General features: G+C 42.4%; 1 protein-coding gene and 1 long non-coding RNA gene across 10 annotated transcripts in view; both read left to right on the forward strand.

The window, feature by feature from the left end:
- LOC111922722 (uncharacterized) overlaps positions 1-8,661 on the forward strand; it is a 34,428-nt gene extending 25,767 nt beyond the window's left edge. Inside the window, exon 5 of the long non-coding RNA XR_002860670.2 lies at positions 4,214-8,661. This is a non-coding gene — a long non-coding RNA (uncharacterized LOC111922722). The remainder of the gene's footprint in view (positions 1-4,213) is intronic.
- Positions 8,662-10,902: 2,241 nt separating this feature from the next.
- ATP11A (ATPase phospholipid transporting 11A) overlaps positions 10,903-16,425 on the forward strand; it is a 115,772-nt gene continuing 110,249 nt past the window's right edge. For 4 of the 9 annotated variants that reach the window (XM_086880200.1, XM_086880196.1, XM_086880201.1 and 1 more), the window contains exon 1: positions 11,014-11,251. In XM_086880200.1, coding sequence (XP_086736326.1) covers positions 11,213-11,251 — 39 coding nt within the window. In that variant the 5' untranslated portion in view covers positions 11,014-11,212. Of the gene's footprint in view, positions 11,252-11,285; positions 11,571-16,425 lie in introns of those variants that run through there. The other 5 variants (XM_086880204.1, XM_086880209.1, XM_086880207.1 and 2 more) reach the window with 3 other exon arrangements.

The following is a 16,425-nucleotide window of genomic DNA, read 5'->3' on the forward strand; positions in this document are numbered from 1 at the left end:
ATCCAGTCGGGTCTGAGGAGAAAACATGCCAAGTTTTCCAGCTTTTAATAAAAGCCTTGGCAGCCTATCAGCATAGGAACAATAACATTTAACTTATTGAAAAAGGTTATTTCATCAGAAAGTGCTTTTTTAACCTAATCATGGAGGAAAGTTCATTGTCTTCACCTTTTCCTGATCAACATAACCACATAAAAAAGAGACATGTTGGGTTTTGTCAGCAGTGACTGAAACACGGAAACCCTGTACAGTGCAGGAGATTATGTAGAACCATATCATTATATCATAAAAGGAGGAAAATTGCTGGGCAAAAAGGAAGCACAGTTATGTTCTTCTCAGCAAAAATAATACTTGAGTAAAAGCTGCAGTAACTACTATTTCAAGTAATAATGTTTATGTATCGGAAAAAGAGCATCTTTGAAAATGTAACGGAAGTAGGGCATGGGTCTCAGTATCTGCTCTTTCCTATTTTCCCACCAATTAAATAAACATCCAGGCTTCTAGACAAGGCTTTCTAGTGCATTTCTAAAACATTATATGCATATGCAACACCTCAGTAGTTCTTCAGGCCTTTGAAGATGACAATAGTTTTATTACAAAAGGTTCTCTTCTTGCATCATTTAGTAATTTTATAGCATTTTGTTTATGTGATGAACGCAAGAATAAACCGAGTCAATACTCATATTTTAAGCGGTTTACAATTTCATGCAGTAAAAATGCCCAACCATGCTTTCACTGTAAAATAGAGTTTCTTAAAAGAAAATCCCATCAGAGTACTTCACTGATTCTCATTGAAGTCAAATTACCTGTTTACTTTCTGTATAAACACAGCTAAATATATCCTGGTACCAGCAGATGCACAATCGGGAGATAAAATGTTGTTTGTTTGCTTTTAAAATTTTTCTGAGTGTAACATAGTATTCCCACAGCCTTCTTTTGCTAGCTGAGGATGAGACTGAATAGAAAGTCTATGACTTAACAAATGCTTTTATTATCCAGGGTTTCAGTGCCATTAAGAGCTTTTCTAAAAACTACAGAGCTGTAATAGGCCATCCAAATTCTCTTTAGGCTCACTAGCATAAAGCATACTGGCAGCAGTCTACTCATGGAACTCAGACAACATATGCTGCTTCTTGGCTAAAATTAGCTTTTATGTCCCATAACTGTAACACTTAAGGGATATGTAATACACTGTAGTAATACAGTTTCAGCTTCTGTATTCCACTTCTTTTTTAGCAGCAAGTTCATCTCTACAAATAGTGTAATTCATATGTTTAGGCATTGCATCATTTTGTATATGTGCTATATTTACAAATATGTAATGCATCAGCCACCAGGCTATACATTATTAGAAAGGTGCCATGATTTTGTAATACTCTGTCTATCTGTGTGTGTATACAGTGATCAGTACTAAAGGACCCCACTGTAATCATGCTGTTAAACAGAAAAAAGGAATTTGCATGCATGAGGCCATGTACATATTTATAAATAATTATGTCAGGAATTAATTGATAAGAGTTACCCACCTTTTCTCTCTCTAGTCCCTTCCCCTCATCTCTCTTCTTTCTGGCTAACAGTTGCTCAAGACTTGGTAAAATTTTTTCATAAGACTGTTTCTGTCTTCACTGTCAGCACCCCTCAAGCTCAAAGCAGCTCTACAGAAATGCAAGAAGCCATTCAGATTGATTCAGTGTGATGATCATCAGGAGTAAATTCATCTGTTACCTATGTTCCAGTCCACCAATGTCAATGGGACTGTACAGTTGCAAGCAAAGATGGGAAGGCAGTCTAAGGGCTAAGTATTTCAAGGAAGGAATCCCTGACTCATGACCTTAAAGCATGGCAGCCTCCATAAATCACTTATCCCTCTACTGGGTTCTTAATATCTTGCCTTTGATGATTACCCTGAGCCACCTTCTCTTTCCAAAGCAGGAGGAAGGGAATAGCAGGGAAGAGTGGAAAAATTGACATTTCTCTTACTCCCCTCTCTAAGCAATATGGAAAACTAAGTTAAAAACCTTAAAATTCCTCTTTGCTCATGTGCTTCTCAGTATAGAGGCAAAGCAGTTGCTAATTGTGGAACTCAATTTCAACAGCACTATTGAATACGTGAACAACCGCTCCCATATCCAGCTATAAATCAATACCCATTATAGGACTCATTCTAGAAATGTCACACAGGCACATGCACTCCCCAGCTCAGATGCATCAGGGCAGGCCTGTGCCACTCAGGACAGAACTCCTACTTTATGTGGCTTTGAAACACAGCTCCATTTCCATGTATAGGAAAATTCAGCTACATTCATCTTTCTGCAGTAACACTGAAGGTCATTTGTAATGGTGGCCTAATTTTAGGCAGTAAACTGCCAGTAAACAATTATTTAAGGAAGCAAAGGAAAGAGGCATACTCAAAAAGTCAGATAGTTTTCATTCTCTCACCTGGGGATGTTAAAGCACTAGTTGTAGAAGATACCAACCGTGCACTTGTCACAGCTTGGCCTTTCCCTTCCAGCACCAGCCAGCTTTGCAGAAGCTGTAGCACCAACATGGGGCAAAGCAACAGCAGCCTTAAGTCAACACTTCAGTCAACACTGAATGACTGCTGCAGAACTACCCTAGTAGATATGTCTGTTTATACAATACCAAATAGTGTTGGTGGCACTTAATCACAGTACTTGGCTTACTACTGATACATCCCTTTTAAATGGTTTCTGGTCATATTATCCATCTCCACTGTAAGTTCACTACTATTAAACATTGGTTCCCCTGGATTAATTCCCAGCTAATGATATTTTTTTCTGTCCCACATTTCTGGACTCTAGAAAGTCTAACCCTGTTAGCAGCTTCTGCCTGAGTGCAGCAGGCACTTTCACCTGTTGATAAGGACAGCCTACTCCAGCAAACAGGGGGTTTGCCTAACCAAAATTTAGGACCAGTTACATGGAAATACAAGCTTTCTCAGAACAAGTCACTTCAGTCTTCACAGACTGAACATCTCAAGAAAGACTTCTTCCTTGCAAACTACAGCCTCTTGATAAAATCTTTTCCTCGCCAGCCTTTTCACCCTGTGTAAATATTGATTCCCTTTCCTTCTTCCTCAGCTGTAAGTCAGGTGGGCATCTTTTCAGAACCAACAGCTTTGGAAAGCATCATGACAAGGCATGGATGCCATCACTGCCGTTTATTACTATTTCTCCATTTAGCACACAATCTTTATGCCCATTACATGAAATAAAGTAAGACACAGAGAAAACCAAACGTGTAATAGAGCAAAAGCACACACACAGTGTCTGTGGGCAAGCAACTGTCATAATCACACAAATCTACCTCCACAATCTCAGCAAGCTACACAGATTTTGTCATGCTTATAAAATTTATGCAGACCAGAGATAGATTTGCCAATTTATACATCTGTCCACCATCTATAAAGGTCTGGCTTCCCTTCCTGCTCCCCTCTAGAGGATTTAAATGTGTGGAATGTTAAAGGAGAATATGGAATTGAAACTTCTGTAATTATATATAATATAGATATAATTTACAATAGGCTGTACTCTGGAAAGATAAGGCAATAAAAATGCTAATGTAATTTTAATTTTTGCCCTTTTATGCAACTAATTTATATCTTTATAAGCCTTTTTGTACAGAGGTAAAGCTTTGTGATAATGTATCTCTGCCGGGAGGAAACATTCTTCCTGGAATTATTGCCTACTTAACTAAAGCAATTTTTCTTAGCACACAAATGTCAATTGGAACAAAGCAACTATATTAAAATTACAAGCAAACTCTTACATGAAAAAAAAAAAAAGAGCAATGGCTGTGGCCATTGCACATTTCACAGCAAGCGACATGATGGAATTGAATGTTGTCATGGTTGAAAGCTTCAGGATCTCACACACTTCATTGAACCCATCTACAAAATGCTAAGTCTCACTACGTTCCCTCACAGCAAGATTCCCAGTCCACAAAATGCTCATCATGCCCAACCTCTGCAGTGCTCAAGGAGATGAGACAGATAGCTGCAGTAAGGGAAAACATAGCAGTGTCTTAAAGAACTACTTCTCAATTGAATAAGCTTAAAAGCACCATAAAAGCACTTTTGATGCTGGCTACAGGCAGATGAAAATACCATGTATAGACCATTAATACTGAACACATGGCCAAAAATTCCTTTGAATATATATATTGGAATACTGATTTTTTTTTTTTTTTTTGCTAGTCTGAGAGGAGATGCTGATACTTTTCGGACAATGGAAATGAACAGTCTGTGTCACTGTCACCTGGGATTTACCTACAGGAAAAATAATGGACTATAGCCATTCTACTTCCATGCCTACTGCCTGTGGGGGGGTCATCAGGAGGCATGAAGAGGTCAAAAAAGGACCCTAATTTGGACATTCTTCTGCCACCACCACTTCAGTACCATGTCCACTCCCATCCCTTGAGCAAGCAGCCTCCAAGAATAACAAAGAGGGAAGGGAAGAGAGAATGATGCAAAGATATGTGGGCAATGGGACAAGTCAGAATGCCCTAGGCTGCAGTGCTCTGTCCCTTTCTTAGGAATTTGTCCTCCAGCTAGCTGTAACTTTCAAGCTGGAAAAATCTGATGACTGCATGACTGCATCATTATTATCTAAGTGAAAGGTCCATTTTTGTAGTGTTTAATATTTCTGGTACTTTATATATTGATTTGTAGTTACTCATGCTTCCTAAATAAACAGTTATAAAACAAATTGAATACAGTCAGGAGAAAAAGCAGATATTCTTGAGAAACCTGAACCACAGCTTTTTTGAGGCCCAGCATGCTGATATTGCTATATTTAGTGCCTTACTTGGTGGGAAAGAGCAAACCACTAAAAGATTTCTTCCAGCTTCGATTGAATGCTTCATCAAAACAAAAGTAATTTTACAGATGACATTAAAGGAGCCAGAAAGTGATATTCTTATTATTTACTACACTTTTGGAGAACTAGATGCTTGCTTTTATGGCTATAAAGTATTGTCAAAAAGTACTTCCTAATCTGCAAGTGTGTTATGATAAATACTTGTTGTATTAACTAGTCCATCTGGTTATTACCATGGAATTTGAAAGGAATTTTCACACTTTCAAAAAAGTTATCTCCTTTTTCTTGATACTTGGGGGGGAAAATAGCCTCAAGTCATGCAATTTATTTGGAATTTGACAGTTTCAGAGCGTAGAACTACTACACAGTTAGGACTGTCTGATCAGAAATGTGTAAAAGGTGAAAAAAATGTATGTAAAGTGGGAAAAACACCTGTGAAGTGCCACCAAAATAAAACAGCAAAATAATGTGCTTGTCCCTTTAAGATACCAAAAATAAACCACAGCGTTTTGCTCATCTAAATCCTGATGCTGCACTCAGCTCTACAGTCACAGGAGTCTGACTGTGGGGAGTTCTCTGCTGGCTCGAAGCACTGAGGTGTAAAATAGAGACATAAGGCAAGACTAACATTAATGCAAATCCAAAGTGAAGAGCACACAAAGTTCGCAAAGCAGCAAGGACAGGATATTATTCACAATACCCATAGATTTCAGTACTTTACTTTCTTCTCTTTATTTGCTGATCATTTGTATCTTTTTTCTCTTTGAATTGTGCATGGCTGCCACTAATGAGGTTTGTCACTATTCCAACAACAAATATCTCTGGAGGCACTTGTGTGTGGTGCTTGAATAAGAAAGCAGGTGAGTGAATAAGGAAGTAAATGGAAAATCACATTAGTAACCATAGCAGCCAACAGCATTTCATCCCAGAAGAAGCTTCCTCTGGTGGAGACTGGGCTTCCACTTAACGAGTTTCATACAGTTTCACAGTGATGGGGCAAGTCTTCCAAGTGGTCCATGTGATGGTTCTGTGTCACTAGTAAGACCTTCCTGACTCCTGTGCCTCTCTTGGTGAAGAGGATTACTTTGCAGCAGCCAGGGACTGGATCTTTTGCATCAGGTAAAGCAGACAAACAAATCTTGGTTGTAATTGCAGTTGACTGCCTGAGCTGGCAGAAGACGGCAGACAAATTATTTTAACTAATGTGCATTTGTTTGATTGCATCTGTTTAGAAGTCATACTCTGTTCTTTTAGAGGATTTTGTTAAGAAACTATTTAACAAAGGTCACCTTTGTTAGCAAGGATGTGGGAATCATATGTTGCCATAATGACAGTGCATTTAGCTTTTGACTGTAAGAGAAGTTATCCATTATTGCCAGAGGTTAGAAACAGATAGGTCAAAGAGTCAGGAACGTATCTCATTTTCACATACATGTTTTCTGGAAAAAAAACACCAAACAGATCTAAACAAAGAAAGTCAAGCAAGAGTGATCTTTAATGTCCAGTGATTTTTTGAGTCGCTCTCTCAAGTCCTTTGGGCTGCTCTACTTCTACTAAAATCATCATCAGAGTGGTTTGATGCTGGTCATTTTACTTGCTTTATCTTCACCTTCAATTTGTTATCTGTCTTGGGCAGGTAAGTTGTCAGAGTATCACAGTAACTGTTAATTATATTCTTCTTCAAATGAAGTACATCCATCACAAACTCCAGGCAGTGAAATGTTTTTAACATAAAGCATATTTCAGAATTATTGTTGGTATTGCTTTTCACAACTAATATTCAGAAAGATCTGAGAAAATACTATTTCAATAGATCAAAACAAACATCTGTTCACTACGGGGGTAATTTATTAGTACAAATTAACTAGTTTAAATATATGGTGACTCAAGAATGAGAAGAAGTTGGTCTTTTCATTAGCTTTTCAGAAATGTAATAGATGGAGATACACAATTAAGAAGTGATATTTTATAGGGGAAAAGCCAGGGACACCGCAGGATAAACAATTTCACTCAAAGCACAGTTTCTCAAGCGGATAAGCTGCATACAATTAACAGCTTTTCAGTCTCTACCATTTCCCATTCCTCACACTATTCTCACACATGCCCAAGACAACTCTTATCACCTACATACAGTTTTTTCACTAAGTATTTAGTAATTTTGGCCAGAACTACTAGAGGTAAGTAGCCACTACCATAGTAAGAAGCAGGAACCTATATAGATGATAAACTAAAATCTAGAACAAAGATCCTCTGATGCCTACCATGTTACTCATTTATTCTGTGGTCAGTAGTATGATCTAGAGAATGTGGTAATTCAGCTGGGCTGGTAGGAGTATCTTGAAAGGCCAGTAATGGATCACAAGGAATCAATCAGAAGAATAGGAAGGAGAAACAGAAAGCAGTAGAACAGGAGGTCAAATCTGCAGTCAGAAAAGACAAAAGAAATTTAGAAAATACAGCATACAGGTAATTTTAGGAATTTTTAAAATGAGAAATGAGGAGTGAAATGAATGTGATGGTATATTCAAAGACAAAGATGATTAGTTTAATAAATTGCTTAAATGTGAAACATTGCATAATAGGCAGAACAGATCCATGACCAATAAGATCAAGGCTCCTCATTTGGCTTGACTGCTAAGTCACAACGTGACCTTTAGCAGGTCACTTTAGGATAGATCCAATAAAGGACTCAGGCACCTTAAGCCTGACTTAGGCAGATTTGATGTACCAAAGTCTAAAAGTGTGACCTCAACACCCTCCTCAGTTGCACACTGACCCTGGAGAAGCTTGTCACTCTAACTGTAAAATGTATATGCTGTGCAGTCCTCCCTGCATGAACACAGCTCAGTTGGCAAGGTCCTGTGCAAATTTTCAGTGTCCTACCAGTGCTCTCCTCTGGCCTGCACATTTAGGTGCCCTTTTTGTGGAAATATGGGCACAAAGCACCAATGTAGGTTGGCATTTCACCCTAGTGTGTGCCCAGAACCCAGCTGTGCTCATTTTCTCTCTTTTTCCTGGCAGTGTAGGGAAGGGCAGAAAAATGGCTCAGCTTTGCTTGAGCAGTAGCCTGGAAATGGCTTTATCTGAGCACACGTGTCCCCTGCCCTGCACTGAGTCAGTGAGGACAGGAGCTTTGGTCCCCTTCTCACCCCAGGGAATGCAGCCAGCCTACACCTATGAGCGGCTTCCAGGCTCTGCATCTGAGGAAAATGCTTCTTGCAGCCCCACCTTGGTTACCTAAGCTGAGGAGACAGCAAGGAGTTCATGCTCAGAACTGAACTGTTGTTAACTGTTCCCAGCTCAGCAGGTGAACTCCCTTCCCTTCAGAGATGCTCCATGTGGTGCACCAAGAACATGGGCACTGCACACAGTGACACTTCATGAAGTGTAAAAAATACATTCTCTCATCTGGATGAGAGAAACTACTGAGAGTATTAAATGAAAGAGAACTTTAGAAAGCAACTTTCTGCATAATTTGAAAATTTGTTTTCACTCCAAACCCAGGTAGGAAGCAACATCATTAAATTGATTGATTAAATGGTACTGTTTGAACAAAAGCAGAGTAACTTGAAAATATATTACAAAAATATGAATATTCCATAATTTCTTTGAAATTTTAATAGCTAGACAGAGAAGTGTGCTAAAAAGCAATGGAAACAGTTCACTGTTACAGCTTTACAATCTGTTTTGAAACTATTACTTTATGTTCATGAAATTCTTCTGAAGTTTTTTCTTGGTGAAGACTGATGACGTGCATACATATTATTTTAATATGTAACTGTTCTTGTATATAAACAGAAAATAAAGTAGTTTTGTGTTAACTCATGCAGGATTGCTAATTTTGAGAAAAATTCCAGTTGTTTCATGGATCTTTTTTTTTTATGTTCACCTTTCCATTTCAGTGATGATTGCTTGAATGCAACGAAATGCAAGTACAGAAACCTATGTCACAGAAGTGTTTGGTCTGTAAACAGGAGCATGAAAATGGAAGGTGCTGCAAAATGAATATAAATTATTAGTCATAACCAAGATGACAATTGGGGTTTAGACCAATGTCCCTTTAGAGTTTGAACAGCAACATTAGCTTGACCACAGTATACTTAGTGTGCATTAAATTATACATTTTGCAATCTAACCAGCAATAAAACCTGCTGAATTTATAAAATGCACCTATATTAAAGGTGACCTGTAAACAGTCATATGTTCTTTCTCTTAGTATTTATGTAATGATCTCAAATAGTTCAATTTCTATTTTTCCTATGTGTTTGTTGTATTAGAAATTTGTGCATTCTTTGTGGTAGAATATTTGATGGTGTCGTGTAATTTGATGATGTCATGTAATTATGACAAAACACAAACCGAAATAAGCAAAAACTTCATTATTTTAGCCATGAACTGTACAAAAAGGGACAGCTTATGTGATTGCTACCGAAGAAGGGAATGGATTTTCATAAGCATAAAATTCTTATTTTGTTAAGATCGACTTTTTTAGTAAAAGATTGAATTTTATGAAATCAGTAAGTTTCAATTAGTTTTTGAGAAAGTATTTGGTTTAGAGCCTTCATTTTCTACAAAGTGCTACAGAGTTATCTGAGACTACATACAAGATTGCTACAATGTTGAGTGAGCTCCTCGGTATGAATGGCATGAAAAAACGACAGCTGAAGAAAACAAAGGCCTAAATACCTAAACGGTGTTGTCTCAGGCATTTAGGGAAGAGACAAAAAAAAAGAAGGGGATAATGATACCCTTCTGCTTCTCTTTCGCGCTCATTTTTTGCCGAGTTCTGGTTATCCCTTTACCTACAACCAAGTAATTTCTGCTGTTTGCGGGCATAGCAGGACTGTGATGTTTGGGCTCGCCACCGCACAGAAGTTTCTGAAGCCGTTCACGCCGCGCTTTAGGAGGGGGCTGGGTCCCGTTTGTCCGCGCCGGGCTCCCGGCCGTGCTGCGCCCGGCGCCGCCGCTCCTCGGCCGGGCCGGGCGGAGCGGGGCTCGCCCCCAGCACGGCTCGGACTCCGCGGGCCACCGGCAGCACTTCGGGCAGCACTTCGGGCAGCACTTGGGGCAGCCCGTCCCGCAGCCCGGGCGGCAGGAGGCACGGCGGGACAGCGTCCCAGGGAGGCGCCGGGGCGGGCGGGGGTCGGCGCTGTCCTGCCGCGGGCACCTCCGCCCCGGAAGGGCGCGGCGGCCGCTCCCCGCTGCCCAGAGCGGCGCAGGTGAGGGCGGGGCGCAGGGTCACCGCTCCCTGACGCTCCCAGCGCTCTCCGTGTCCGCCCGGTATCACCCATTGTCTCCCCGCCTCGCTCCCAGTTCCCTCCCGGTACCTCCAGTGTTACTTCCCGGCTCGCCCCAGTGCTCCCAGCAACATTCCCTGGCTCCACCCCCGCCCCCCCATGGTCCCGTGCCCATGGCGGTGGGGTTGGAGCTAGATCATCTTTGAGGTCCCTTCCAACCCAACCCAATCCATTCTGTAGTCACGAGTACTGCCAGCATCATTCAGTGACTCCCCGTAGTGCTCCCAGCATCACTCCCTGGCTGCCACTCCATGCTCTCATGCCATCCCAGTCCTTCCAGTATCGCTTCGTGGCTAACCTCGGTGCTCCCAGTTCCCCTCCCACTGCTCCCAGTGCCACTCCCTGGCTCTCCACCAGCGCTCCCGGTTCCCTCCCAACGCACGCGATATTGCTCTCTGCCTTCTCCCTGTGTCTTCCCTTCCCTCCCAGTATCGCTCCCGCCAGTGCTGCCAGCATAACGCAGGGGCTCACCCCGGTGTTCCCAGCCCATTCCCAGGCACGGGCAGCTTTCCCGCCTCCCCCCCCGCCGGGAGCCGGGACGGGACAGGGCGCGGGCACGGCCGGCGGCGCGCGCGTGCCCGCCCCGCGTGACGTGCGCGCCGCCGGGGCCGCCCGGCGAGATCAGAGCGGCGCGCGCCGGGCGGGGGCCGGGCCGGTACCGGGCGGGCCCGCGCGCGCGCGCGCCAAGCCCGGGGAAGGGCGGGGGGAGCGGCGCGGGGGCGGCCCCGGCCCCGCCCGCCGGATAAAGCCCTGGGCGGTGCGCGCGGTGGGCAGAGCGCAGCGGGCGGGGGGCGGGAGAGCCTTCCCGGCAGCGCGCTCCCCTCTGCCTGCCCTCGGCGGGACTCTAGCGGCAGCAGCGACGGGGGGCATGCGGGGCCGCGGGACGCCGCGCCGCAGCGGCGGCGGCGAGCACATGGCATAGCCGGGGGACGGCGGCGAGCGCCGGGCCGGCGTCACAGCGGGTCCGGCGGGGCGAGCGCGGCTCTCTGCATGTGGCAAGTGAGGAGGCGAGCCAGGGAGCCCGGCGGCACCGGCGAGCACCCGGCGGCGCGGTCCTGAGCCGCCCGCCCGCCCGCCATGGATTGTAGCCTCCTGCGGACCCTCGTGAGCCGATACGTGAGTACCGCCGGTGCCGCTCGCTCCGGGGCGCGGGGGCAGCCCCCGCCGTGGCCCCGGCTCGCAGGAGGGGCTCGGTCAGGAGTTGGGCGGTCCCGTGACCGGCCCGGCGGCCGGGGAGCCTCGGGGCCGCCGCACGTGATGCCCGGTGCGAGCGGGGATGCAGCAGCGGCGGCCCCGGGTGTCGTGCGCTCCCCGCAGCCCGGCCGCCCCACGGGACTGTCCTTTCTGAGCCTCAGCGGCTTGACCTGAGACTACAGTGCACGTAGTTAGCAGGGCAGATAAAACCTCTAGCTCTCCAGCTTCTCTCTGGTTTTTGGTTGTTTTTTTTTTTTACATGTTTGCTTTTGGTTTGTTTTTTTCTCTTTTTGTTACCTATATTGTTTCAGTCAGGCGACTTTTTTGTGGAATTGTCTAATTTAAGTATACTGACGAATGGGCAGAACGATCCCAAGTTTTTGTAGGTGTGCGCAGTAAGATTCAAGCGGGGCAGACTTGAGAGCGCTCCGGGGAAAGACGGCTGATGTGGTTTGTTGGTCAGCGTGTGGAAACACACCCGCATCGCCTGGGAGGGCAGCTCGGCAGCGCGTTAGACTGGGGTCCCAGTGTGGGCTGAGGCGCGTCAGTGAGCGCGGCTCCAGTTCCATGGAACGCCTGTTAAATGCTCGGGATAATGGTTTAAGTCGATTAGCAGAATGCCTGTAAGTGTGGGGTTTAGCACAAGTCATGGGGACCACCAGTACCAGGAAATGGTGAATTTCTGCTTTTGGGTAAGGAAGTAACTTTGAAAAGAAAGGGACAGATGATAAGGATTTTCGAGTACAAACAGCTTTTCTTTCTGTGCAGGAAGTACTTTTGTTTTGGTCAGAGCACTCAAGTTTTCTCACAGTAAATACACTTAGTTTTGTGTGTGCCAAGAGCTGTGTCCACCTACAGGTGGAAGCTACAGGCTGAAGTCTTTTTGAAGTATAAACAAAGAAAAGTAGTAGAGATCAAAAATTACACTCCTTTTTCTTCTGGTTTACAATAGGATCTGTGTGGGATGAGGAGAGAGTGGAGAGGTGGTTATAGAAAGCAACTATGTGTATATAGATCTTTAGAAAGTGGTCCTAAGAACAGAAAGAGACTACTCCAAATAACGTGTAGCAACAGTAATAATGAGGTATAAGAGAGATAATGATCTCTATGGATATAAAGACCAGGTGAGTTGTGCCGAGGTCTGTTTGGAAAGAGGTCGGATCACTTTGGGTATAGAGATCTGTCAGTGCTGATCTAACTGTTGGATTTAGTTTAAGTTTTCTTTCTTTGTGTGCTCACTTCTGGAGCCTGTACAGATGGCGCGTTCATTTTGCACAGAGCAAGCACACTGTTAAAGCTCCTCTGCATAACATTGTTGCTAACCTCTTTCAAAGTAGGCTTAAGCATCAAATATGATGGAAGTGGGCTTGAGAACAGCTGCAGTAAAGGTACATGAGAAGACAGCATGCTGAAAGTGAAGGGCTTGAGCTCTTCAATTGTGAACTGCCACCACCCTCCTGCACTGCTGATGAGACTAATGCAGCAGTCTAAAAGATAAATGGAACATTATTATATCCCACGTGGAGAAGGCTTCCTATTGCCTAGGTCACACTACCTTCTGTTATGTGTGTATGCCTAGGATAGCCCATGCTGCCTTGTGTATTTTCACCTGTTGTTTTTTGTTATTCTGCTTTCACTCAGTGTCTTAAATTCGTAGCCTTTCTTCCATGGAAAGGTAATTTTAAGGAAACAGTGCTGTAAGTAAATTTGTGTTCAATTCAGTAAGACCGCTGAGGTCTGGCAACCTTATGTCTGTGTTGCATGGTTTTTCTAGTCTTTTTCATATCTCCATGGTTCAACTGCTTTTGTACATCTGCAGCAGTGAAAATTAAAAGTACTAGTTTTAGTTGGTTGCTGGGCCCGAAGCTGACTGCTCTGCATGAGTAGCAGATGTACATGTCAGGGGCATCACTCCAGAATTGTTCACCAAAGCTCTGTACGCACCAGCCAGGCACAGATGTAGATGTGCTTGCCACTTTCCAAACTACTTTTAATAAGGGAGTCAAGGCACTGGCTCTTGTGTGGGAGAGCTGGAGGGGATAGTTACATCTTGTGTTTATTCCAAAGTAAGCTTAAGCTTGTGTTTAGTTAAACTTGATACAAAAACTTTTTCTTGATCAGGGTCTTAGAGCTATGAATTTTTGTTCTGCAAGTCTCCTGGACTTGTTCAGCTGCTGGCCCTTCCTAGAGAAGGCTGGTCTCTGGATTATACTGAGAACCTTGGCTGATGCATCTGGAGATGCTGGGCTAGTTGGGAGCTCTTACGGTACAGTCTCAGGAAAACAAACAGTTATGATATGATGGACTAATGGAAACTTCTAATAGGATGGTTTTTAACAGTTCCGTGTCATTACTTTTCTTTCTCGGTCCTGTCTGTTGTAGGACATAAAGGCATAAGTTAAATACTAGGGGGGGTTGTTTGATTGGGAAGATCCCTCCCATTCCTTTTTCCTGAACTGGTCATTTTCTCTCCTGAAGCAGTGCAAAATCGGTGCACATATTTCCAAAGCTCTGTGGAAGAATAGTAATGACCGTGTGCTGTCAGCTTCCTGGTTAGCATTTTCAAATATTTGCTGTTTTACCTGCACTGAATGTCCTTTTTCTATCTTCAAGGCACTGAAGAGTTTTGTGATGTTGGTTGAATAAAATCTCTATTCAGCATGCTAGTCATACTGTACTTCATACCTCTTCACCAAAGGTTGTTGTAGTCACGTAGAAGTACAAGAGGGAATTGTCTTTATCTTACTTTTTTAATTGACATTCTTTTGTTCCCCCTCTTTAGATCACCCTGCAAATTTTGGGTTATTTTCATTTCACGTCTTGCTTCCTGTAGCCATACTCAATTTACAGGACTGATGCTGAAAAATAACTTTTTTACAGAAAAGCTGTTTGTTTCACTGCAGTACAGCTGACATAAAGTTCAGTTTTCCATATCCTTTGTGATCTTTCAAGCTGATAAACAGTGTTGTAATTTTCTTATTTGTGTCTGTTGGGGTTTATCTGTGCATTTTACTGCTTTAGAATGTGTATGAATTACATTAGAGGCATCTTTAAGTAACAAAATAGAAATAAAGCCTAATATACAGCTTTGCTTCTACACGGAATCATAGGAAATGAATAAGTCTTCTACATTAAGATAAGATCTTTTTTGACACCAAAAATTATTATTATTTCCCAAATAATGCGAATAATGGCTGTGTGTGGGTAGTATGAACATTACTTGATGGGTCTATACTTTTTGTCACATACTCTGTAAAAATAGAACCTTTTTTCTAGATGTTGCTTTTGCATCAGACAAAATGCTTCTCTGTCTTCTCCATGGATTCCCCAGAGGATATGTGCTACCCCAGGGAGAGCAGCTGCATAGACAGAAAATACAGAATTAGCATGGGGTATCCTGTAAGTGTCATGCAGAACCTGCTTAGTAACAACAGAAACTTGTTAGCTTAATATTAAGCAGTGCACTATTTAGAGGGAGAAAACCAGATACGATGGCAATTAAAACTGCCTCTATACAAGATTAGCTTCTATTTTGTAGTTAAATTATTTGGGACATTGTGATGACACATTAAGTGATCTGTTCTGCACAAGAACAGATCAATGTATTAATGTAGCTGCTTTAGTTTTCTATGATCACTTATTTTTTGCTGGTGAGAGGACTTCTGAAGTCTGTCCTCATCATAGTCAAAAGTTGATTAATAATATTTAAACAGGCTTTGGTGACATCTCTCACAAAATGAACACTTTCCTTCATAAAACATGGGCGTATGTCTTATGTAGTTGTTTATATCTGAACATGGATTTGGATATCTCTGAATATTGATTTGAATATATCTGGGCAGTCTGGGAGGATGTTGCTCTTCAGCATATGCCTGTTTGGACACTAAATGGTTGCTGAACATCTTGCAGCCTATGGTGACAGTCTGCTCTGTGTTTATAAGACAGCTGGCCCTGGGCACTAAAAGCTCCTGCCCAGGTTGATGGCTTTAGGTTGTAAAGTAAATGCTACTGGGTCAGAGGTCTGTATTACTGAGGAGTTTTGCCTGTATTATGTAGTATATTTAGAGATCTTGCTACTTTACTGCTTCTCCTCTGTCAGACTCCCCTGTTACTTCAGGATTACAAATCTGGATCTTAAGTATTTGTTACTTGTGTAAGTATCTCTAAATGCATGTAGTAGCTGGTAAAACATGTTTCCAGAAGGAACAGTGATTTACTACAGCTTTGGTCTCTGGGGAGCTGCTGGCCTATTACTTGTGCAGGTATTTCTGAAAATCTTTTTTGGGAGGCTAGAATAAATTGAGTTTACAAATGGAAACTCTTGTTTTTCACTTTTGTAGAAGTGGGTCGACTTTAATCATAGTTTGAGAAGACATTTGACAAGCCTAACCAGGAAGTTATGGTAGGGATTATTAGCAAGTTCTTAACTAAGTTTTATGCCAGCCTGTGACTTTTTGTCATTGACTTAGATGATTTTGTTGCTTTTGATTTGCATTATAATTCTAAAATTGTTTTCTGATTAGATTTTCTAAGCACTTTGCTTGTGTATGTAGTCTTTAGTAGACATAAATTAATATTGAACTTGAGTTTATTTATTTATCTGACTTTGATGTAGTAGAGGTTGATAACTGCTTTGACCTGAAAGTTAATGAAATTGTAAGCCTTGGTGCTTTACAGTCATTTGTACCTTAAAGGACAATCCATTTGTCAAGTGTTTCAGATGACCTAATATTTTTAATCTAAATTTAGTTAATTCATTTGAGTTTGGTTCTTGCTTTTGCTTCTGAATTTATTCAGCTTCCTTTGCACTCCTGCAGATGAGTATTAAACTGGTGTAGTCTGTTTCTTAATCAAGGTTCCTGATAAACAGTTTTCTTCCTTGTCAAGTAAGTCAAAAGTGTTGTGTTATGTTTTAAGTTCAGAGGTATAATTTGGCAAAATTGGAAGCTGTTTTAAGCTTTATATAAACATATTTCTATGACAGACCTTTTCTGCTAGCTGTATTGAGTGTACAGAAAATGCTCTCTGTAGGATCTGTGTATGTATTTATGGGTCAACAATTAGTAACTTGAAGCTCATAAGGGTTTGTGTCTATT

Source organism: Cyanistes caeruleus, chromosome 3 (assembly GCF_971803275.1).
Source record: "Cyanistes caeruleus chromosome 3, bCyaCae1.hap1.1, whole genome shotgun sequence".
Lineage (NCBI taxonomy): Eukaryota > Metazoa > Chordata > Aves > Passeriformes > Paridae > Cyanistes > Cyanistes caeruleus.